Source organism: Xenopus laevis, chromosome 4L (assembly GCF_017654675.1).
Source record: "Xenopus laevis strain J_2021 chromosome 4L, Xenopus_laevis_v10.1, whole genome shotgun sequence".
Classification (NCBI taxonomy): Eukaryota; Metazoa; Chordata; class Amphibia; order Anura; family Pipidae; genus Xenopus; species Xenopus laevis.
Window position 1 is genome coordinate 20,099,401 of NC_054377.1, and position 26,422 is coordinate 20,125,822.

Genomic DNA, 26,422 nt, shown 5'->3' on the forward strand with positions numbered 1-26,422 from the left:
AGTGAAGTTTAAAAACAGGTGAATATTTCACCTCTTTGTAAATCCAGCCTCATGTGTTATTTGTATCAATAATAATAATAATAATAGTAGTAGTATTATTATATATACCATATATCATATAAATAATAATATAATGTTGTACTATGGTATTTTTACAGCAAAGTATGCTCAGTTCTGGTGCTCAAAATTGACTGACCCTGCGGGACCATTCACAGCATGCCATTCTGTAGTGGATCCACTACTATACAAAACGGTATGAATATTAGTTATATTCCATATTATAGCTATAAATATCATATTTAATGGGCATAAACATTATAACATTATGGTACAGGTATGGATTATCTCCCACAGACTCCGTTTTAATCTGTTTAAGTATTTCACATTTCACTAAATGATTTCCCTTTTTCTGTGTAATAATAAAACAGTATTGAATCACAGCTAAGCAATCATTTATCATTTTTTCTGGTCGGGCTTTTTGGGGAAAAACTTGAATTTTTCGTGGAAATAAAAACTAGAATTTGTCCAGATTTATTATACCCCGATGCTGCATCTGAAAACCTAGCATCTCAAACCTGTCAAGGTCATGTATAAGTCAATGGCAGATGTCCCTATCCCAATATGAAGATATTGTGGTCTGCACTGGGTTTAGCCCAATAATCCAAAAAATTCAGGGTTTTCATGCAATAAACCAAAAAAACTAAAGAGTGAAGTGTGAAAACTTCGTACGTTTTAGGTTTTCGCTTGATTCTATCAAATTATTTTTCCAAGCCAACTTTTTTGAGTTATTTTAATAATAAATAAGGTAAAATCATGGATCGAAAAAATGGATTTTAGTAAATAACCCCCCAACTGGTATAGTGGTCCAAATTACAGAAAAATCCCTTATCTGGAAAACCACAGATCACAAACATTCTGGATAAAAGGTCCCATAACTGTACAAAAAACTTTCTCTTCATTCCTTACATTTCATGTGGCCATTGTAAGAAAGAGAAACGTCTGTTTCAGATGTGCAGCATCGTATTACAGCACTGCGTAAAAATAGTAAAAAAAAACAAAATTTAACCTCTTCCATATATTGCTTGGGTAGATGTGACTGAGGATTTTTTTTGTCCTATATCTCCAGAACTGCATGTTTGACTCTTGCAACTATGCTAATAGTGAAGACTACATGTGTGCAGCTCTCTCAGCTTACGTGCATGCTTGTGCTAGAATGGGTGTTCTCATAACAGGATGGAGAGATACTAACTGTGGTAAGTTTCTAGCATAGCACTAAGCATTCATTATTACAACAAAAAGAGTATTAGTTGCTATTGTACAACATATATACTTGTCTTTGTACTGTCCTAGAATATTAATATTTTTTTCTATAGTTTAGAAAAAAAGTTATCTCTTCTCAAAAAAGAACTTGGACATTATATATACTGTTAAGTAGAATAGCAGTTTTATTCACTTGATTTGTTATAAAATTGCTCCATGGTGCCTTCTTCATTGTGCTAGGACAGCATTGCTTGGTTTTGCACACTATGGGGCAAATTTATTAAAGAGAACATTTTCACCTTGGTAGGCCTCGCCATACGTTGCCCAACTTCGTCAGATGTTAATTCGCAGAGAAATACATGTACTGTATTGATCAAAATGCACAGTTTCTTCTTGACAAATAAATGCTGGCGTACTTTTACCAGTGAAACTTCATCTGTGTGAAACTTCACTAACATACTTACACTTACGTCAATTTAAATATGACAGGTACATATAGGTCATATATATGTCTTTATTAGTGGTTTGTGAAATTGCTGGAAGTGGCCACTCACTATTAAAAATGTCCAAGGAAGCAAAATAAAGACAAAAGAGATCTTCTATTGCCTTAGCCTTGAGCCCACCCTAAAACAAATGTGTCATGAGCGTCATATGGTAAATAAAAAAAGTAAGAATAAAAATATTTAATGGTTACAACTTTTAAACATAATTCCACATTAAAATATGGAAAAATGCCAGCGTTTTGTCTTTTTTGGCATACAGGATATGATGTCACTGACCTAAGATTGTTCAGGATGTAGCTTCATCTTATCAATATCGCCAGGTATAACCTGACGAAACAGACTCTGACGAAAAGGGTAACGGATTGGAGAGTTCACACTTTGATAAACTGCTGATGTCCCTGTGAATTATCATTTTGGCAAAATTTTGCTAGAAAAACACACTTCACCCTTTAGTAAATTTGCCCCTTTATGGGTGGAATTGAGACAAGAGACATCACTGTGGTCTCATCATTCCTATTGCCATTCAGAGCTGGAAGTCCCACTTATTCTACAACCTTTGGGCTAATAGATAGGAAGTCTGTCTTTACTTGCTATCATATTAGTATTACATATTTTTTTGTATTAAGTAAACATGCCTCATTCAGTAAATGAAATAATGTAATTTAGCTTTGGAAAATTAACAATAGTACAACTGTTTCTAAATCTATACCACTGTTTACATCAGATGCCGCCACCAAATGCCCAAGTAGTCTGAGTTACAGCTACAATGTGACAGCCTGCCAGGCTACCTGCCGTTCCCTCAGTGAGCTTGATGTCACTTGCAATGTCGACTTTGTGCCTGTGGATGGCTGTGTTTGTACAGAGGGTACCTACCTTAATGAGTATGGCAACTGTGTTCCTCGTGAACAATGTCCCTGCTATTTTAGAGGCAAAATATTGAAATCAGGAGAATCAGTTAGGGAACTTGGAGTCTTGTGGTAAGTAAACACTTTTTAAATAACAACAAACAAACTTAAACACAAGCAGAAACACAAATATTATTTTATGTTATAATAATAATGATATATTTTATTTCTACATATTTATTCGTTATTTCCAGTTTCCCAAATAGTAGAACTTCTTTCCAGGATAATTGTGACAGGTGTTAATTATTCTATTACATATTAGACCCAGTAATATACAAAATTTTAATTAAACACACGAAAACCCTTTTGTGTGATATGACAACTTAACATAATCCATTTAGAAGATCACTATATAGTGAATAAAGTATACCCTCTTGTAAAATATAAGGATATTATAAGTTACCGAGGAGTTTCATGACCATATAAAAACACGAGGCCGAAGGCCAAGTGTTTTTATACAGGTCATGGAACTCCGAGGTAACTTCTAATATCCTCATATTTTACAACTTTGGGTACTTTATTTATTATAATACACAAGTTTCAGTGAGTTTATAACTGATGACATCAGAAATCACAGTTTATAAGGATATAATTTACAAGATATTCATTGCTTTTGTGTATTATAATTTAATAAAATACAAAAGGAATGTCTAATCTGGAATACACAAGAACCCCATCAGTAATCATACAGCCCAATACTACTAAGTTTACTGGGTCCCAAATTTACTGGGTCCCAAATTGCCACCTGAGTGGTGAACCCTGTCAAGAAATAAATGGTTAATGAATTATACCAATTCCCTTCACATGATCCACCAAAACTAGAACATTCCTCTACAGGTTCCATCTCTTTCTTGGCCCACTAATTTTCCATCTCTGGGCTCCCCACTGCTGTAACCTCTGGGTAGTGGCACAAAGCTATGTACCATTTTAAATGTGATTTGTAATACATTTTCTACTTTAACTGAGAATTGAGCCTTGGGACATATATCTTCGATATATACATTTATAGTACATTGTGGGTGCCCTTGGAACTGGGGCAAGCCCCTTTGGCTCAGGCTTGATCCACAGGAATCAGTCACATAGACTCCCTATTAAGGATAAAAAATATTAGTGTCACAAAGCTCTCTAGCTCTCTTTTAACATACAGTTTTTCTTGGTGCCTGTGAAATACCACTAGTCTCTGTTGTCAGCTAGCCACATTCCCTCCATTTCTTTGCTTGACTTCTGACAAATATCATGTAATTGGATTTCTATGGGATTGGTGATACTCAAACTTGTGGTCCAGCACATGACTATGTTAGGGCAGACAGGACTAAAGAGGAAATTAAATAATAAATAATAAAATAGTAAGCTTACACATTTGCATTTCATTATATTATTCATTATACAGTTACATTATGAATTGTGTATGTGAACATCATATTTATGGGGGGGCCCTTTAAGGTTTTATTTTATGTAGTCTAGTAAGTTTGCATTTTGTTTAATATAGTACCTGCTCCCTTGGAAAACTAGACTGCATTGGACACCTTAATCTTTCCAAAGGTAAACCATTTTAATTATGGCTAGCATTAAGAAAATATTTTTTTGCATTCAATGTGATAAGGTGATTACTCTTTATTTTCATATTTTCATATTTCCATAGGTGAGCTAAAATTACAAAATTTTAATGGCGAATCCTTAGTTCAAAATGTTTCAGATTTAATATTAATAGTAGTATTTCCTTGAATGTTATAAAACTGTTATACAAATTTAAAAATGTATTAGTGTGCTTTGAATATTTTAAAAGCATTTTGTTTAGCATATAATGTGTCTTTATGGAGAAAATGCTGATAGCCAGTGGATAAAAAACTAGCTTTATGAGAGCTTTTTCAGAAAGGTTTGTTTGTACTGCAAAACAAATACAAGTCTGTTCTTGTTTCAGTTTGACAAATCTACTTAGTTGATAAAAGAAACATGTCTTCATGATTAACACATAATAAAAATAAACAGATACAGAAGAAGGAAAACAAACCTCTAGCAGGTCAACTGGCAATTCATTTCATCGTTGTAAATTGCTTCATTCTCCTAAAAATCTATTAAAAATTTATTAAACTGAGGCAAATGAGTATTGAGGGAGAAGTCAAATTCAATTTATTAATTGAAAAAAATCCTTAAAATTGTAATGAAAATCCTAAAACCATGGAAGCCTCTATAAAAGGCAATTGGATATGACTTTTCATATCCTAGCTATTTCATTATTTAAGTTTTTTAAACCAATTAATTGAAAAGTAATTGAACTAAAAACAAGGTTTTTGTCAAAATGTGATTGGATTTTTCTGATTTCGTTTTTTTTTTTTTGGAAAAATGGTAGAGATTGCAAAACAATATTGGAATTTGAAAACTAACAAGTAATTCACTGGTACTTCATTTGATAGTAAATTCTAGAGCTTTTAGAGACCCTAACACTGATCATGCGGAAACCAGTAATGTCAGAGCAGATGGTTTTATATTGACTGTTTATGTAATCATTTTTTCTTTTAGTTTGTAAGTCCCCTAAGGTCTACTTTGACTGCGCTAACCAAACTGCAAGTACCACTGGCGTTGAATGTGAGAAAAGTTGCCAGACTCTTGATATGAACTGTGTAAGTTCTATAATCGAATGAAATGTGTCAATATTGTTACATAGGCTTACATTTAAAAGAATTATATTTGGTAGCAGCTGCGATATATATAACTACAATTTCCACATGTTCCCTTGTACCATAGCTCTTTTATATTTGGGGGTAAGCTGGCATGAACTTGAATAAAGAAGAGAGCAATAGGAGTATCATTTGACTTGATACATTTTTGGCAGAAGTCAAACGTGTACCAATACATCAAAATCACCCTATGTGTTATTGTCCTAAAAGTGATATATAGGGAACCATTTTCAGTCTTTTCGAACCTTTTACTATGCATTTTAACTGTAACTAATTTTATGCTGATATAGCTGCAGTGTGTGCATTTTTATTAGCAGTCTGCTTAGTTCGTTTTGTAATGTTCCTTACAGTACAGTGCTCAGTGTGTGCCTGGCTGCATGTGCCCTGATGGATATGTAGCAAATGGAACTGACGGGTGCATTAAAGAAGATCAGTGCCCCTGCGTGTACAACAATGATGCCTATGCAGAGGGTTCTACCATTAGAGTTTCATGCAAAACATGGTAACTGTCTCATTAATGAGCAAATAACATATACAGTACATATTAAGATTATTATAATTATTTCATATTAGGAATGTGGTGCCAACTGTATACTCACAATCCTAGCTTCTTCCTTGCTTTTCAAGTAAAAAAAAGTTTTTTATTTTTATGTGTGCTCTGCTGCAATTCCAAGCCTTCTTACTACAGAAACAGGATAGGAACAAAGGCACACTCCACTCAATGTTTCTGCAAAAATGCCAAATCTTCTTTATTAAGGTGAGATCCCAGCAAACATTTCGGGACCAAGCCCCTTCATCAAGTGTAGCACTTGATGAATGGGCTTGGCCAAAAAATATTTGCTTTGATCTCACCTTAATAAAGAAGATTTGGCATTTTTTGCAGAAGCATTGAGTGGAGTGTGCCTTTGTTCCTATCTTGTTTCTATATTTCCAACTGTAAACTTTTAACTAAGTGGTCAATTTATCAAAGGTTAAAAAATGATTTTTTTTTTTTAAAAATGTATCATCTGTTATTTATATAGCACAGAAACTATGTGCAGAAACATTCAGTGCCCCTGCAACCTTTAGACACAAAAAAAATCACAACTCGTACAATTTATTGATTTCTGAATTAGACCTTCAGTGGTATATTTCTTTAATTTGAACTGTTAACGCTAGAAGGATTTCCAACAGATCATTTGTTTACTTTTTACATTTATTAACATTTTCAGGAAATGGGTCCAGTGTGTAAAAGAAATCAATAACTCTAGAAATGTGTTTTTTTTTTCTAACCAAACAATAATTATAGTTACAGTTTGATAAAATATCCCATGTAGTTTAGATCAACCACCTGGAAAATAAAATCGATGTCATCTCTTTATAGTTTTGTTAGGGGGAAACAAATCTAAGACTGGTGAATTTGAACAAGCAAATGTAAGGGGCAGTATAGCTTAAATTTGTTTAGTTGATGAAGACAATAATGGGACCATTTATTTTAAAGTGTTTGTTCTTTTTGCGGTTATCAAATATTATTATTTCCAAATTAAAATGTTTAGTGGTATCTGGTTTCGAGGTTCAGTGACATCTAATACCTAAAATGCAGGTTAATCCTTATGGTAGAGTTTTACTGAGTTTAAATTCACACCATGTTCTATTCTGTTCCCAAACTATACATCTTTTGGTTTGCCATTGAAACCATTTCCTAGTTGGGACCATAGTATTTAGATAATATATTGTGGAAGAAATTACAATTATAGCTAGAATGAAAATGCTCTATATCATTAACATATCTAAAAATGTTTTCTTTTATTTCCCTCTACTCAGCACCTGTAGAAACAGAATGTGGAGTTGCACTGGTGAGACTTGTTTGGCAACCTGCGCTGTGTATGGAGATGGCCACTATTACACATTTGATAACAACAGATATGGTTTCAGTGGAGACTGTCAATACGTCCTGGCTCAAGTAAATCCCACTTCTGTTTTATAGATGTTGAAACCCTATTATTTACACACTCACAGTTCAAAGTAGCAATGGGCGAATTTATTCGGGAAACCGCCGAGAAAATTCGCAGGGAAAATTCGCCGGCGTCATAAAAAAACCCAGTCAAAAACGAGACGCCGGCGCCATTTTGCAAATTTTTTGCTGTTTTCCAAATTTCACAGGAAACGCACCTAATTCACCCATCACTAGTTAAAAGCAACAAAGTGTTTTAATTTGTGCTTCAAGAAGATAATTGCTGGAATTGTATTATTGTATGAAAAGCACAAAAAAGATGGCAAACATAAATATCCTTTTTTTTATTATTCATCTTTTTTTTAAATAGTAACTCTTCTGCTTATTTCCAGCTTTTATGTGATCTGTGAAGCTTAATCCTTATTGTTACTTTTTAAATACTTATATTTTTGTTTAGGCCTCCTATTTTACCAGGGCAGTCAAACTACAAGGTGTTCTATAACTTACAACCTTTATTAAAGTTCGAATGCTAAAACATGAGAAAAATGAAGATTTTGATAAATAACCCCCTAAATGTAGTACTATATAAGCAAAATATTCAAGATTTATGAGAAATGATATGTTAAGTACAGTGCAATTTTATCAGTGATATTCTTCCTCACACTTTACTGTATGTTATGCTTTTCACATTAGGATTATTGTACTGATGCCAATAATGGTACCTTCCGCATCATCACTGAAAATATCCCATGTGGTAGCACAGGAACCACTTGTTCTAAATCCATTCGATTCTATCTTGGAGTAAGTCATAATTCTTATATATCTTTCATTAAATTACCAGCTGATGTCTTTGTTAAGGAATTATTTGGTGTATTTAAACAAATGCATTGGGGAACAACTTAATATCGTAAAATATGGTGATTTTGCCCAAAAACAAAATGTGAAAAAGCATTGCTGGCAAAAAAGAAGAAATGTGCACCCTAGTTGTATCCATAACTAAGCAATTTTGAGTTAAAATATAGAATTGCATTATAAACATATTTAAAGATTTTTTTAAGAAAAGAATTGTTCACATTGAACTATAATTTGGCAGAATATTACTATACTATTTAACATTCAAACACTATTCTATAGTGAGGACACTCTTTGAAATCAGAAAAGAAGGAGAACACATTCTCAGGGAAATTACATTACTGTATTTAAAATTTTTAGATAAGGAAAGAATTTTTTTTTTTAAAAAAAAGTAGTATAGTATTTTTTTATAAAAAAGCATAAATACAAAGTCCCCAAGAGGTGGCATCTCTGCACCTCCTGAACAAAGGGTAGGCAGAAGAGGTACAAGCATAGGCTGCAAACATAAAGGGGCACCAAGCATGGGTATCCCTGGCAGTTCCTGAAAAGGTTTGCTACATGGAACTCCTGCCTCCCCCTTCCGGCCCCCACAGAACTCCTGCCACTCCCTCCTGATGGGTATTACTGAAGTTACCAAGTGAGCGCCAGCACACACACATACACTGACAAGACTGCTCGCACACTCGGGGAGGCCAGCTTGGCAACACTGCTCTGCTTAGGGCACACTAATGACTTGGCCAGGCCTTGCATCTCTGATTTTGTATACTCTACCCATAGCTGTCAGTTGTCCATGTTTTCTTATCTTTTATTAATTTACTTTATTTTTTCTTATATTTTTGGCAGAATAATTTACTCATACTTTCTGAAGAAAAATTTGAAGTGCAGGATACAGGTTCTGGAACCTATGTCCCATACAAAGTGCACCAGATGGGTATATTTTTGGTGATTGAGACTCTGAATGGAATAGTTCTGGTGTGGGATAAGAAAACAAGTATTTATATTAAGCTTCAGCCAGATTTTAAGGTAAGATCAAAATATTTACATTTATTCTAAAGAATAATGATACATTAATGGTACATTAATTGATGTATTTAAATGCATAATCTATTTTTCTAAAGCATGTGATACAGCACTATACAGAAGGTTACTGAAAAAATATTGAGAAATATTGAGCTTCAACATAACATTTGTGTAAAGTCTTGGCTTGAGTATGCAGAAATATATTAATGAGATGGAAAGAGTGCAGAGATGTGCAATTAAGCTGGTAAAAAGTATGGACTATTAAAGCAGTTTTTTCCACTGGAGAAAAGTAGATTTCAAGGGGACATGATTATGCTTTCAACTACATTAGAGGACATAATAGACAGATAGTGGGGGAACTTTTTTCAAATATTAAAGAATAAAGAACATGAGACTACTCGTTTAGTCTTGAGGAACTGAACTTTTCAGTTTTGCGAATTTTCAGCAAAGGGAAAAGGCATATTTAGGCAGATTTACCCATCATTATGTATGTATATATGGGGATTATTTGGAAGACTATTGTGTTTTGATGTATCGTAAATTAACTATTTAATTATGTAATTTTACAGGGCAAAATTTGTGGATTATGCGGCAACTATGATGGAAACTCTGTAAATGACTTCACCACCAGAAGTCTATCAGTTGTTTCAGATGTACTAGAGTTTGGTGACAGCTGGAAACAATCCACAAGTTGTCCAGCTCCTATAACAATTGCGGATTCTTGTGCAGCCAACATATACAGAAAGCCATGGGCAGAGAAAAAGTGCAGCGTCATCATTGGTGCCACCTTTGCAGCGTGTCATGCCGTTGTAAGTTCAGCTACAGATTTAAAAAAATAATACAGAATTAAAAAGAATAGGGTAGCAAACTATCATAATTTTGGTTTAATTAGTCTTACTGTTGTCGAAGCGATGAGGGGCCGTATCTGAGGAGTGAGAGAGGAGGAGCATTCTGTGCTGCATGCCTGTGTAAGATCTGAGCCTGGCAGTGAGATGGGAGGGGGGCAAGAGTGGAGGTAGAGCTGAAGGGAGATGGAAGTGCCGAGCAGTAGCGGAAGTGCTGACCCAAATAAACGGCGCATACTGACGTAGGAAAGTGATGTTTATAAGCAGTGTCGGACTGGCCCACCGGGATACCAGGAAAAGTCCTGGTGGCCCAGGTGTCAGTGGGCCCCCATGCTGCTAAACTTTTGGCCTATTTCATGGCCATTCCATATCTCTATGAGAACAAAGAGGCTAAATAGCTGGAATAATACATGATAGTATGTAAAGAAAAAATACTATGAGAATATTGGTTGAGTGAGGAGAGGAAGAAAATAGTACTGAGGGTGGGCCCCATGTCCAAAAACTTTTGGTGGGCCCCTGGTCTAAGGTTTTTTGGTGGGCCCCTGGTGTCCCAGTCCGACACTGTTTATAAGGATATGATTTACAGTTGGGGTCCATAGGAAAAAGTCATACTGTAGATTATATAGTGAATAAAGTACCCCCTATTGTAAAATATAAGGATATTATAAGTTACCGAGAGTTTCATGACCATATAAAAACACGAGGCCGAAGATGTTTTTATACAGGTCATGGAACTCCGAGGTAACTTCTAATATCCTCATATTTTACAACTGGGGGTAATTTATTTATTATAATACACAAGTTTCAGTGAGTCATGTGACAGAAATGACATCAGAACTCACCGTTTATAACTGATGACATCAGAACTCACCGTTTATAAGGATATAATTTACAGGATATTCAAGGCTTTTGTGTATTATATAAATATACACACTTCAACCATACCCATTTATCATTCACAATTGCATTTTTATTCATATGGATTTGACTTAATTTATTGTAAATACTTTACAAAATGTCTTATTTCCCCCAACAAACCAGGTGAACCCAAATCCATATTATAGCACATGTATTAATGATGCTTGCGCTTGTGATACTGGTGGAGATTGTGAGTGTCTCTGTACTGCCATTGCTGCATATGCCCAAGCTTGCAGTGAGGCTGGATCATGCGTCAGCTGGAGAACCCCAGATTTCTGTCGTAAGTACATGTTTATGTAGCATAGATATCAATCTCTGGTGTGTTTGTGTATGTATAAAAAGTATAGTCATTCTTTCAATTTATACAATTGCATTCACTTATAAAATTTAATAAAATTGCATTAAATGCATTATGTTATAACATTAAGTTATTTCACAAAAGGTATTGGCCTATATGTGATTGGTCTTAGCATATCAGTTTTGCAGCAATAAAAAAAAAAATAACTGGTTACTTTATGTTTATTAAAATGCAGTTTAATTGCTTATGCCAAACCTATTGACAGATTGTATTTATCCCCAAAATAGCTTTATTCTGTGACTACTACAACCTTGAGGGACAGTGCGAATGGCACTACAAAGCATGTGGTGCACCATGCATGAAGACTTGTAGGAACCCCACTGGATTATGCTATTACAAGCTCATGGGCTTAGAAGGTACTAAATTAAAATCAACAAGCTATTAGGTTTTTACACTGCATGGGATTCGTGACCCAGTTTACTGTGCAAAACCAAAACCTTGTAACCTATTTTGTAAATGTAGCTGGAAGTTGTAGACTTGTAGTCAGGTTTTACATGATAATATCTGATTATAATGAGCATATTTTTCACACATTTGCAAACATAATTCATCTAACTGTTTGCTAGCAACATAATTACTGTATTGGTTATCTTTCTTGTTTTTCCCCAGACTGTTCATACTGTATCACCTACCAGTTTAAACAAAAACATCTTCTTGGTTGCTATGAGTTACTGCCCCAAGATAATCTTTGTGCCTTTTATTATATATGGGGATACCACTACTTTAAAATATGAGGCTATTAGAAGACATTTTACAATTCTTTAAACTGGAGCATGGAACTCTTCAGGACCATCTATATCCTTATATTTTAAAAGAGGGTGATTATTCGCTTTATGTTTAAATTGAGCTATAGGTTGGAACAAAATGGCCCATCTAAGTCATCTTTCTAGATGAAGGTGTGTGACTTTGTCATATGTGTCATCAGTAACTACCAAGCATGTACGTTAACAACTTTATACCTATATAGGTTGTTACCCAGTATGTCCACCTGACAGACCTTACTTTGATGAGGAAAGGATGAGCTGTGTGAGATCTTGCTGTTTTGATAGTAAAGGCAGAAATTTCTTGTTTGGTCAAGTGATGCCCAGAGAGCCAGAGGATGCTAACTGTACAATTTGGTAAGAAACAACTTGGTGCTTCATGTACTGTATGTATATAAAATATAGTGTTGAGCGTTAATTGAATATTGAGATATACAATCTCCAAAAATATATTTTACATTTAAGAAACATAATTACGTTTTATAAGGTAGAAATCTAATTTAGTTTAGTCAGGAAAGAAAACTTGTGGTTCTGTAGGTATGTAACTGTGAAAATGTATGGGGCAGGTAAAATTCATGTAATAAAAGGACATATGTAGTATACCACATCTTTTCTTTTTTTCTTCCTATGGATTTAGACTTTCCAGACTTTTTCCAGTTCCACTGAATTCCTTCAATCCTTGCTATTTTTACAATATTCCACTCTTTAAGTGTCCTTTGATATCATATCATTTTTTGGATTTTAAACTTTTTCTCTCGTGGTGTTCCTTTTTCTATCCTTTCTACTTTTTCTTTTAATCCTCCAGATTGATTTTTTCTGTTGTATCCCATTTTCTTTTTGTATGTTATTTCCATGTATATATCACCATCAGTTGTTAAATCTTTACCTGCTCCTAAATGTTTACCCTTCTTGTCCTGCCCATTCCCACTTCCCCAATCCCTTTAGGTTTTGGTTTATTCCTTTCACCCCCTTTGCCCTCTTTTTGAGTTACTTTAGCCATTTACCCCTGCTCCAAAGCATTCCGTTCTAAGAACTGTGAACTGATGTTTGGAAATTCAGTTTGGATTCGCTTACATATAACATAGACAGAGGGCTGTCTATAGTTAATTTAGCAACACAGGAGGCTGCTAGGGGTGAGACAAGGGACTTATTTCTGGATAGGGAATTATGTGCCAATGTATGCTTCTAGGGAGGCTTCATCACTACAAAACAATGACAGGTGAGAAAGGAGCCAGATGGATACATTTTCTAGAATTATTATTGTCTCTGAAGGTTTTCATTCATCCAGATCATGGTTTATCTAGTAGAAGTAAATCTAGAGCAACTGGACTTGCTGTGTAATGATTTAAGACATTTCATTACTCATCTGAGCAGCTCGATCTGAAGAAGCTGCTCAGATGAGCAGTGAGACGTCTTCAATAATTACACCGCAAGACCAGTTGCTCTAGAATTACTTCTACTAGATAAGAATTGTTAAAGATAGAACTATACGGTGACTTTGTGAATACTACATAGTACAATAGGATCATACATCACATTTCTTTTCTTTTTGTTTTAGTGTTTGCACCAGAGGAGGAAGACAATGCTTTGCTGATACAGGTATATTTCTGCTAAATCATCATCTAAATATATTGCAGCATGATCTCTTACATTCTCTCATCATTTTGCATTGCAAAATGTTAGGTTTCAAAAACCATCACAAAGCATTAACGTTCCCATTGCAGTTGAAGAATCATATCTATTATAATTGCTGTCTTATAATATAATTTGCATTACACTAATTATTAAAACTTGTGCGTGAGTAGAAATAATGCACTCCTTACATTATAGTATTAGTATATAAGAAGTAGTGCAGGAAATTAGTGCAGCCCAGGAAAAAGGACAAGATTAGATGAAAAGGTCAATGAGCTGTAATTAATCTGCCAACTATAACTAAATGTAATTACACAAAACACTGGACAATTTTAAACTACAATTTCCACAGGCTGTTGCGAGTATGATACAACATTGTATACAACATCACAACCAATCTACTGTACTAGTGATGGACTTGGAGGAAGTTTCCATGCCATATGTGAGAATGGAACAATCACAAGATACACTACAGATTCACCTTGCACATCAACTCCAGTGACCACCACAAGTATTACTACAGTAACATCCTTACCACCAGGTAAAATCCTGTCTATCTCTTTTAATATATGTGTAATAAATTAAGGCAAAATCAACTGTAAATACTGTATGAGGAACATCTCATACAAACTTGTTTAATATGAGCAACCACTTAGATTGATGCTACTTTGTTAATCAGAATAGTTGATCTATCTTAAGGCCAAAATGTTAATATACTATATGCATAAAAGACATATACAGTATATGCATTTATAAAATAGCATGTTATGTTCAAAAGGCAGCTCATTCTGCTCATTTTGCAGATTGTTTCTCCTACCCGACTCCATACACTTCTCCTGATGGTCACCCTGACACTTCAAATGATGCTCCTCCCTACACTAATCCTGATACTGTTCCCTCTGCAACTCCATTCTGTACGTTGACCCCATGGATTGATGTAAGCTATCCAGAAAATGGTGGAACCGGAGATGATGAATCTTTTGATAATATCAGAAGACATGGAATTTCCATTTGTAATGAGACAATGACTATTATGAGTGTTCAATGCAGAACCAAAGATTTTCTCACTACTTCATTGAGAGACTTAAAACAAACCATAACATGTAACAAAGATGTAGGTTTGATTTGCCTGAACATCAAGAACTACCCTCAATGCAACAACTATGAAATCCAAATCCAATGCTGCAGCCCAAATAGAGTATTAGAACCAACTACAAGAACACCTATAGTTTCAACTACTTGTTCAATGCGTACAACAACTACTACAAGCAGTCCAACAACAACCTCTACAACAAACCCAACAACAACAACATCTCCAACAACCACCACAAGCCAGCCAACAACGACAACAACAAGCCATTCAACAACAACCACAACTCATCCAACAACTACAACAATAACTCATCCAACAACTACAAGTCCAACAACCACAAGCCCTCCAACTACAACCACAAGCCCTCCAACTACAACCACTAGCCATTCAACAACAAGCACAACAACCCATCCAACAACTACAACAACTACTATTCCAACAACTACAAGTCCGACAACCACCACAAGCCCTCCAACTACAACCACTAGCCATTCAACAACAACAACCACAACAACCCATCCAACAACTACAACAACAACCAGTCCAACAACTACAAGTCCAACAACAACCACAAGCCCTCCAACTACAACCACTAGCCATTCAACAACAACCACAACAACCCATCCAACAACTACAACAACCCATACAACAACTACAAGTCCAACAACAACCACAAGCCCTCCAACTACAACCACTAGCCATTCAACAACAACCACAACCCATCCAACAACTACAACAACAACCAGTCCAACAACTACAAGTCCAACAACAACCACAAGCCCTCCAACTACAACCACTAGCCATTCAACAACAACAACCACAACCCATCCAACAACTACACGTCCAACAACAACAACCACAAGCCCTCCAACTACAACCACTAGCCATTCAACAACTACAACAACCCATCCAACAACTACAAGTCCAACAACAACCACAAGCCCTCCAACTACAACAACTAGCCATTCAACAACAACAACCCATCTAACAACTACAAGTCCAACAACAACCACAAGCCCTCCAACAACAACCACAACCCATCCAACAACTACAACGACAACTACAAGTCCAACAACAACCACAAGCCCTCCAACTACAACCACTAGCCATCCAACAACTACAACAACAACTCCTTCAACAACTACAAGTCCAACAACAACCACAAGCCCTCCAACTACAACCACTAGCCATTCAACAACAACCACAACCCATTCAACAACTACAAGTCCAACAACAACAACCACAAGCCCTCCAACTACAACCACTAGCCATTCAACAACTACAACAACCCATCCAACAACTACAAGTCCAACAACAACCACAAGCCCTCCAACTACAACAACTAGCCATTCAACAACAACAACCCATCTAACAACTACAAGTCCAACAACAACCACAAGCCCTCCAACAACAACCACAACCCATCCAACAACTACAACGACAACTACAAGTCCAACAACAACCACAAGCCCTCCAACTACAACCACTAGCCATTCAACAACAACCACAACCCATCCAACAACTACAACAACAACTACAAGTCCAACAACAACCACAAGCCCTTCAACTACAACAACTAGCCATTCAACAACAACCCATCCAACAACTACAACAACAACTCATCCAACAACTACAAGTCCAACAACAACAACAACAAGCCCTCCAACTACAACCACTAGCCATTCAACAACAACCACAACCCTCCCAACAACGACAACAACCCATCCAACAACTACAAGTTCAACAACAACCACAAGCTCTCCAACTACAACCACTAGCCATTCAACAACTACAACAACCCATCCAACAACTACAAGTCCAACAACAACCACAAGCCCTTCAACTACAACAACTAGCCATTCAACAACAACCCATCCAACAACTACAACAACAACTCATCCAACAACTACAAGTCCAACAACAACAACAACCACAAGCCCTCCAACTACAACCAGTAGCTATACAACAACAACAACCACAACCCTCCCAACAACGACAACAACCCATCCAACAACAACCACAAGCCCTCCAAGCACAACCACAACCCATCCAACAACTACAATAACTACAAGTCCAACAACAACCACAAGCCCTCCAACTACAACCACTGGCCATTCAACAACAACAACCCATCTAACAACTACAAGTCCAACAACAACCACAAGCCCTCCAACTACAACCACAACCCATCCAACAACTACAACAACAACTACAAGTCCAACAACAACCACAAGCCCTCCAACTACAACCACTAGCCATTCAACAACAACCACAACCCTCCCAACAACTTCAACAACCCATCCAACAACTACAAGTCCAACAACAACCACAAGCCCTCCAACTACAACCACAACCCATCCAACAACTACAACAACAACCCATCCAACAACTACAAGTCTAACAACAACCACAAGCCCTCCAACTACAACCACTAGCCATTCAACAACAACCACAACCTATCCAACAACTACAAGTCCAACAACAACCACAAGCCCAACAACTAGCCATTCAACAACAACCCATCCAACAACTACAACAACAACTCATCCAACAACTACAAGTCCAACAACAACAACAACCACAAGCCCTCCAACTACAACCACTAGCCATTCAACAACAACAACCACAACCCTCCCAACAACGACAACAACCCATCCAACAACTACAAATCCAACAACAACCACAAGCCCTCCAACTACAACCACAACCCATCCAACAACTACAACAACTACAAGTCCAACAACAACCACAAGCCCTCCAACTACAACCACTAGATATTCAACAACAACCCATCTAACAACTACAAGTCCAACAACAACCACAAGGCCTCCAACTACAACCACAACCCATCCAACAACTACAACAACAACAACTACAAGTCCAACAACAACTACAAGCCCTCCAACTACAACCACTAGCCATTCAACAACAACCACAACCCATCCAACAACTACAACAACAACAACCACAAGCCCTCCAACTACAACCACTAGCCATTCAACAACAACAACCACAACCCTCCCAACAACTTCAACTACCCATCCAACAACTACAAGTCCAACAACAACCACAAGCCCTCCAACTACAACCACAACCCATTCAACAACTACAACAACAACCCATCCAACAACTACAAGTCTAACAACAACCACAAGCCCTCCAACTACAACCACTAGCCATTCAACAACGACCACAACCTATCAAACAACTACAACTCATCCAACAACTACAACAACAACAACAACCACAAGCCCTCCAACTACAACCACTAGCCATTCAACAACAAGCACAAGCCATCCAACAACTACAGCAACCCTTTCAACAACTACAAGTCCAACAACAACCACAAGCCCTCCAACTACAACCATTAGCCATTCAACAACAACAATAACATCCACAACCCACCCAACAACTACAAGTACTAGCATTTCAACAACAACCACATCCCATCCAACAACTACAACAACAACCCATCCAACAACTACAAGTCCAACAACAACCACAAGCCCCCCAACTACAACCACAAGCCCTCCAACTACAACCACTAGCCATTCAACAACAACAAGCACAAGCCATCCAACAACTACAGCAACCCTTTCAACAACTACAAGTCCAACAACAACCACAAGCCCTCCAACTACAACCATTAGCCATTCAACAACAACAATAACATCCACAACCCACCCAACAACTACAAGTACTAGCATTTCAACAACAACCACATCCCATCCAACAACTACAACAACAACCCATCCAACAACTACAAGTCCAACAACAACCACAAGCCCCCCAACTACAACCACAAGCCCTCCAACTACAACCACTAGCCATTCTACAACAACAACCCATCCTACAACTACAACAACCCACCCAACAACTACAAGTCCAACAACAGCCACAAGCACTGCAACATCTACATCCACTACAGAGACTACAACCAGTGTTACTACAGTAACATCTACCAGAACACATGGTAAAGTCCTATAAATAATTTTAATGTGAATTTATATTGTGCTACAGTATAATATATATATATATATATATATATATATATATAAATATAAAAGTCCAAAAGTTTACACGCACACCGATGTTGATATAAATGTTACTTTATTAGGAAGTCATTAATTATATTGCATCAACGTTTCGGTTCGGAATCTAGAACCTTTCTCAAGATGCTTTTGAGAAAGGTTCTAGATTCCGAACCGAAACGTTGATGCAATATAATTAATGACTTCCTAATAAAGTAACATTTATATCAACATTGGTGTGCGTGTAAACTTTTGGACTTTTGGATTCTACGATCTACACACAGCACCCGAGTTCAGCTTTTAACGACGAGTGCGGACGAGTGTGGATATATAGTGAATAAAGTACCCCCTCTTGTAAAATATAAGGATATTATAAGTTACCGAGGAGTTTCATGACCATATAAAAACACGAGGCCGAAGGCCGAGTGTTTTTATACAGGTCATGGAACTCCGAGGTAACTTCTAATATCCTCATATTTTACAACTGGGGGTACTTTATTTATTATAATACACAAAATTTAGTGAGTCATGTGACAGAAATGACATCACTACTCACCGTTTATAACTGATGACATCACTACTCACCGTTTATAAGGATATAATTTACAGGATATTCATGGCTTTTGTGTATTATATATATATATATATATATATATATATATATATATATATATATATATATATATATATATATTTGATATTACTTACTTAAATAATGTTTTGCTATATAGTATATAATAAGGACATATTATAACATTTAAAAGATAGCATGGCATTATAAAAGCAATTCATTCTGCTTATTTTGCAGCTTGTACTACTCCTTCTCCTCGTCTTGTCCCATTCTGTACTGTGACCCCATGGATTGATGTAAGCCATCCAGAAAATGGTGGAACTGGAGATGATGAATCTTTTGATAATATCAGAAGAAATGGAATTTCCATTTGTAATGAGACCATGAATGTTGTAAGTGTTGACTGCAGAGCCAAAGCTTCCCCCAATGATTCACTGGATGATTTAAGACAAAATATAACATGCAACAAAGATATAGGTTTGATTTGCCTGAACAGCGAGAACATTAAACAATGTAACAACTATGAAATCCAAGTTCATTGCTGCAATGGTACTACTGTTATAGAAGCAAAGACAGAAACACCTTTAGAAACAACAGAAACAGTTGTAGAGACAACCACTTGTTCAATGGCAACCACAACAACCACAAGCAGTCCAACAACAACCTCAACCACAAGACCTCCAACAACTACAACAATTCCAACAACAGCAACAACCACAAGCCATCTAACAAGTTCAACAACAAGTCCAACAACTAGTTATCCAACAACCACAGCAACAACAACATCATCTACATCAACAACTCACACAACTTCCACCTATGTCACTATCACATCAACATCTGGGACAACTACTTCTACAGTGCCTACTACATCAATGACTACAACATCCACATCATCTACACCTACTACAACTACATTATCTACAACCATCTCAACTACAAGTACAGAGACCACAAAATCAGAACCCACAACATCCTTAACTCCAACAACCACAGTTTCAACAATCACCACATCAACAAGATGTTATTGCCAAGTACAGACAACCTTATATACCAGTGGTAAGTTTGTTTATATGCGTTTAATATCATAATACAATTATCATTATACAGGTATGGCACAAGTATGATTATAATGATTGGAACCCTGATGGAGGAAGTAGGTAAAAATAATAGTTTAGTATTAATTACTTGGATCTTAACTGCTTTTAATAGTGTAATAGAGAATAAACTGTACGGTAACATAACCAATAAAAATGGCCTGTTGCTCATTCAAAGTGGCCATCATAAGAGTTGCATTAGGAACAGTCCTAAAGAGCAGTTCTTAAGGATCAGGAGAACCAGATCAGGGCTGGTACAATGAACAATGGTTATACAGGTATGGAACCTGTTACTCAGAATGCTGGGGTTTTCCCGATAATGGATCTGTCTGTAATTTTGATCTACTATATAATCATGTAAACATTAAATAAACCCAATAGGCTGGTTTTGCATCCAATAAGGATATATTATATCTTAGTTTTGATCAAGTACAAGGTACTGTTTTATTGTAACAGATTAAAAGGAAATAATGTTTCGAAATTTGGATTATTATGATAAAATTCAGTCTATGGGAGACAGCCTTTACATAATTTGGATCTTTCTGTATAATGGGTTTCCGTCAAACAGATCCCATTCCTGTATTAACGCACTATCCTGCTTATTATGGCAACTTTAACTTGTACTCTTTTCTGGTGCATTTTAAACATACAGTACATTTCTAAATTTTTAGGAGAATTAGGAAATTGTAAAAAAGAATGCTAGGTCTTTAAAGACAAATTGCTGAACATTGTGTGTTTCAAATTACCACACGCTGTGCAGATAGTTTTCAAATCTTGCATCCTCTATGTTCTACACAAACAAAATGTAAAAGGGAAAGATGAATAATTTGCTTCCATTAGAAAAATACAACAGGAAAAATAAAACATGAATGGATAGTAGGCCTCCAACATTTCTTATAGTTACAGAGGTAACTGCAGAATCTGGCATAGCCTGATATATTCTATATTACTCTACTTTTATAGTTTGAAGACTGAAAAATCTAGAATACCTGGTATTATGCTCAACAATTTATTATGAGAAACTTCCAATTTTAAATACATTTTAGTATTTTTATTATTGATTTAACTAACGGAAACAATAATCTTAAATATATGTTTATCTCAGTCTGTCCTTTTCTCCAGAGATACTTTGGCTCAGTATTTATTTTTGATTAATGAGTCACTGTGGTAATTTTCTGTTTCCCAGGATGCAATTCCTAAGGGGTGCAAGTGCTCAACCAACAAGCAACTGCACCCCAGTGAAACTCTGCTACTAATGGCAGACAAATCTGTATGATTGTGTCCTATTTTTGAACTTTGAACTCTCATTTTTAATGTAAATTGCCCTTTAATGTCTGAATGCCGGCTTGTCAAAAGGTACCAATAAACTGTCTTAAGTCTACCATTGAATGCCCATAAATGGTATTCTCCATATTAGGGAAAAATAGTATAAAGAGATTCTATGTTAATATAGGCATTATAAACATTTAACCTGGAAAATATATAGTGGTTCCCAAAATAAGAATTTATCAGTATTCATTAGTTTCTCTGGCATATGTGCATTTAACAAAATGTGAGGAGGAACCATAGTACATATATAAGCCAGACATGCTTCAAACTGAAACACCCCATATATTCATGAGTTCCCTTTAGGAAATGCCCTTATCAAGGCAAGATGTATGGAAACCCCACTCAATAGAGAAGGTGAGTACATAAGAAATTTGTTATATCCTCAGTGTAGTAGAGATAAGCAACTTTTAAACAGGTTATGTTATGACTTATAAAAGGACATATTGATATTAAATGTAAACAAAATGTTAGGCATTAGAACTTGTCTGAAAACAGGTTGCACCCTTTTCAGCTAGTGATTGGCTCTGGAATTTATGGTAAGTCAACATTTGCCAAAATAACAAGTTACTTTTTATACAAATTCTGTGCTCAATCATTTATGTTACAGACAGAATGTCCTTTCCACTTGCTTTTGTTATTTTAAATAGTTGTCTTCTTTTATTGTGCATTTTAATGTAATAAATCTACTTGTCTGTACTAGATATTAATCTCTCTCTCATGATTAGCGTAGGCACCCATAGGGTTAATATTCTCTATGCCTTTTATCCTTATTGGATCAGTTCCCTTAATTGCTAGGCAAAAGGCTCTGTATCTATTTATTTAATTTGCATACAGTATATATATATATATATATGTCATTGGTACAGAGGTATGACGGCCACTTCCTATTACACTTTGATATAATACTGGGAGAAAAGTGGCACTTCCTCTTTGGCTTCCACCTAAGGAATAGGGTGAATGTTGCTGGGAGTCTGGGGCTTAGACCCCATTAAAGGAAACCCCCCAAGAGCCTTTTGTGAAGTTGGGGAGCATGACCCCATGAATACGATATTAGATAGTGGCAGGTGTAGCTCCCATACCAGTACACTATAGGAGTGTAAGTCAGTTTAGTTAGATAGACCAGTCTTGATTGCCAATGTAGGTGTGGCAGATTGGAGGTATCTATACCAGGAGATATTGACTGTAGTTTAAGGATACCAGTGGATATGAACTCAGGATAGACAATTCCTTTAGGTGATCAGGATCAGGGACTACAGGGTGTTGCAGGTAAGAATTCTGTCCTTAGAAGAAGGACAAGCCTATATACACTTATACATTTGATGTTGCCTTTAACACTCCCCTCAGAGAAACTGTACTGCGAGTAATCCATGTGGATGAGAATATAAACCTGGTACCCTTATTTTATATTAATTTATATTTTATATTTTTCTGTATAGCAGTTTGAAAGGCATAATTGCAGAGCACTTACCTTCCTCTTCCACTTAGTGAAGGCATATTCTAAGTAAGAGTCCAGTGTGACCTATGTTCTATTGATACTAGTCTTGGAAGGCACTTATTGAGCAGATAAAGAGGTTACAGTAAATTAGCATTGCCAGATGCATATTATTATCAATAGAAAATACTGAAATTGACACATTTTTACTTTTTTTTAAACTTGTGATATAGGTGAACGTCTCTATACAATCATTGACAAAGCTGGCTGTGAATATTATGCATTATGTAATGATACCTGCCAAGCACAAAGATACATTGGAAATTGTACCACTACAACTGTTAGCACAACTGTCAGCACAACAGAGACCTCAACAACAACTGCAGGTCCCACACCAACTACAACTTGTATTATGTGGATTCCAACTGAATCACACACTCCACCATCAGACTCAAAATCATCAACAGTTACATCAAATCAAGAATCATCTTCAACAGTATCAACTAGAATAGGGTCAAGCTACGCCACACCAGGTACAGGTGTATCATCTACACCTGGAAGTGATATACACTCCACAAAAATAACACTTTCAACATCATCTACACCTAATTCAAGAAAAGATATGTCTACCAGTGTTTCACTTCCACCTGATGTGTCAAGCTCCAAATCAAGTTTTGGATCATCTTCACCTGGAACAGATGACACACACTCAACAGTATCAAGCTCAGTATCCGCTACACCTGATTCAAGAAAAGATCTATCTACCAGTGTTTCATCTCCACCTGATGTGTCAAGCTCCAAATCAAGTTCTTTGTCATCGACACCTGGATCAGGTGATGCACACTCAACAGTATCAAGCTCAGTATCCTCTACACCTGATTCAAGAAAAGATCTCTCTACCAGTGTGTCATCTCCACCTGATGTGTCAAGCTCAAAATCAAGTTTTGGATCATCTACACCTGGATCAGGTGACACACACTCAACAGTATCAAGCTCAGTGTCCTCTACACCTAATTCAAGAATAGATCTATCTACCAGTGTATCATCTCCACCTGATGTGTCAAGCTCCAAATCAAGTTTTGGATCATCTACACCTGGATCAGGTGACACACACTCAACAGTATCAAGCTCAGTATCCGCTACACCTGATTCAAGAAAAGATTTATCTACCAGTGTGTCATCTCCACCTGATGTGTCAAGCTCCAAATCAAGTTTTGGATCATCTACACCTGGATCAGGTGACACACGCTCAACAGTATCAAGTTCAGTATCTGCTACACCTGATTCAAGAAAGGATTTATCTACCAGTGTGTCATCTCCACCTGATGTGTCAAGCTCCAAATCAAGTTCTGTGTCCTCAACACCTGGATCAGGTGATGCACACTCAACAGCATCAAGCTCAGTATCCTCTACACCTAATTCAAGAATAGATCTATCTACCAGTGTATCATCTCCACCTGATGTGTCAAGCTCAAAATCAAGTTTTGGATCATCTACACCTGGATCAGGTGACACACACTCAACAGTATCAAGCTCAGTATCGTCTACACCTAATTCAAGAATAGATCTATCTACCAGTGTATCATCTCCACCTGATGTGTCAAGCTCCAAATCAAGTTTTGGATCATCTACACCTGGATCAGGTGACACACACTCAACAGTATCAAGCTCAGTGTCCTCTACACCTAATTCAAGAATAGATCTATCTACCAGTGTATCATCTCCACCTGATGTGTCAAGCTCCAAATCAAGTTTTGGATCATCTACACCTGGATCAGGTGACACACACTCAACAGTATCAAGCTCAGTGTCCTCTACACCTTATTCAAGAATAGATCTATCTACCAGTGTATCATCTCCACCTGATATGTCAAGCTCCAAATCAAGTTTTGGATCATCTACACCTGGATCAGGTGACACACACTCAACAGTATCAAGCTCAGTATCCGCTACACCTGATTCAAGAAAAGATTTATCTACCAGTGTGTCATCTCCACCTGATGTGTCAAGCTCCAAATCAAGTTTTGGATCATCTACACCTGGATCAGATGACACACACTCAACAGTATCAAGTTCAGTATCTGCTACACCTGATTCAAGAAAGGATTTATCTACCAGTGTGTCATCTCCACCTGATGTGTCAAGCTCCAAATCAAGTTCTGTGTCCTCAACACCTGGATCAGGTGATGCACACTCAACAGTATCAAGCTCAGTATCCTCTACACCTAATTCAAGAATAGATCTATCTACCAGTGTATCATCTCCACCTGATGTGTCAAGCTCCAAATCAAGTTTTGGATCATCTACACCTGGATCAGGTGACACACACTCAACAGTATCAAGCTCAGTATCCGCTACACCTGATTCAAGAAAGGATTTATCTACCAGTGTGTCATCTCCACCTGATGTGTCAAGCTCCAAATCAAGTTTTGGATCATCTACTCCTGGATCAGGTGACACACGCTCAACAATATCAAGTTCAGTATCTGCTACACCTGATTTAAGAAAGGATTTATCTACCAGTGTGTCATCTCCACCTGATGTGTCAAGCTCCAAATCAAGTTCTGTGTCATCAACACCAGGATCAGGTGATGCACACTCAACAGTATCAAGCTCAGTATCCTCTACACCTAATTCAAGAATAGATCTATCTACCAGTGTATCATCTCCACCTGATGTGTCAAGCTCCAAATCAAGTTTTGGATCATCTACACCTGGATCAGGTGACACACACTCAACAGTATCAAGCTCAGTATCCGCTACACCTGATTCAAGAAAGGATTTATCTACCAGTGTGTCATCTCCACCTGATGTGTCAAGCTCCAAATCAAGTTCTGTGTCATCAACACCTGGATCAGGGGATGCACACTCAACAGTATCAAGCTCAGTATCCTCTACACCTAATTCAAGAATAGATTTATCTACCAGTGTATCATCTCCACCTGATGTGTTAAGCTCAAAATCAAGTTCTGTGTTATCTACACCTGGGTCAAGTGGCACACACTCATCTACACCCGATTCAAGACACATTTTCTCTACCATATCAGCTCCTCCATCTTTTACATCCATTCCAGTACCCGAGAGTACACGTGAGTTTAGATTTAAATACTTTTTATGATCATAAAAACTGTTAAGATTCATTACAATATTTCTATAGAGAACATAATCCTACTAAACTCAGTGGCAATTCTCATCTAGTTTTTA

At 36.7% G+C, this 26,422-nt stretch overlaps 1 protein-coding gene across 1 annotated transcript in view; it reads left to right on the forward strand.

Annotated features, from left to right (window-relative positions):
- Positions 1-26,422, forward strand: part of LOC108704984 (mucin-5AC-like) — a 39,875-nt gene that overhangs the window by 5,317 nt on the left and 8,136 nt on the right. The window contains exons 9-26 of the mRNA XM_041589597.1: positions 159-253; positions 1,127-1,253; positions 2,488-2,740; positions 4,158-4,210; positions 5,189-5,289; positions 5,697-5,848; positions 7,150-7,288; positions 7,973-8,080; positions 8,975-9,154; positions 9,721-9,960; positions 11,038-11,194; positions 11,500-11,628; positions 12,240-12,390; positions 13,592-13,632; positions 14,018-14,206; positions 14,469-18,731; positions 19,598-20,419; positions 23,452-26,307. Coding sequence (XP_041445531.1) covers positions 159-253; positions 1,127-1,253; positions 2,488-2,740; positions 4,158-4,210; positions 5,189-5,289; positions 5,697-5,848; positions 7,150-7,288; positions 7,973-8,080; positions 8,975-9,154; positions 9,721-9,960; positions 11,038-11,194; positions 11,500-11,628; positions 12,240-12,390; positions 13,592-13,632; positions 14,018-14,206; positions 14,469-18,731; positions 19,598-20,419; positions 23,452-26,307 — 10,056 coding nt within the window. The remainder of the gene's footprint in view (positions 1-158; positions 254-1,126; positions 1,254-2,487; positions 2,741-4,157; positions 4,211-5,188; positions 5,290-5,696; positions 5,849-7,149; positions 7,289-7,972; positions 8,081-8,974; positions 9,155-9,720; positions 9,961-11,037; positions 11,195-11,499; positions 11,629-12,239; positions 12,391-13,591; positions 13,633-14,017; positions 14,207-14,468; positions 18,732-19,597; positions 20,420-23,451; positions 26,308-26,422) is intronic.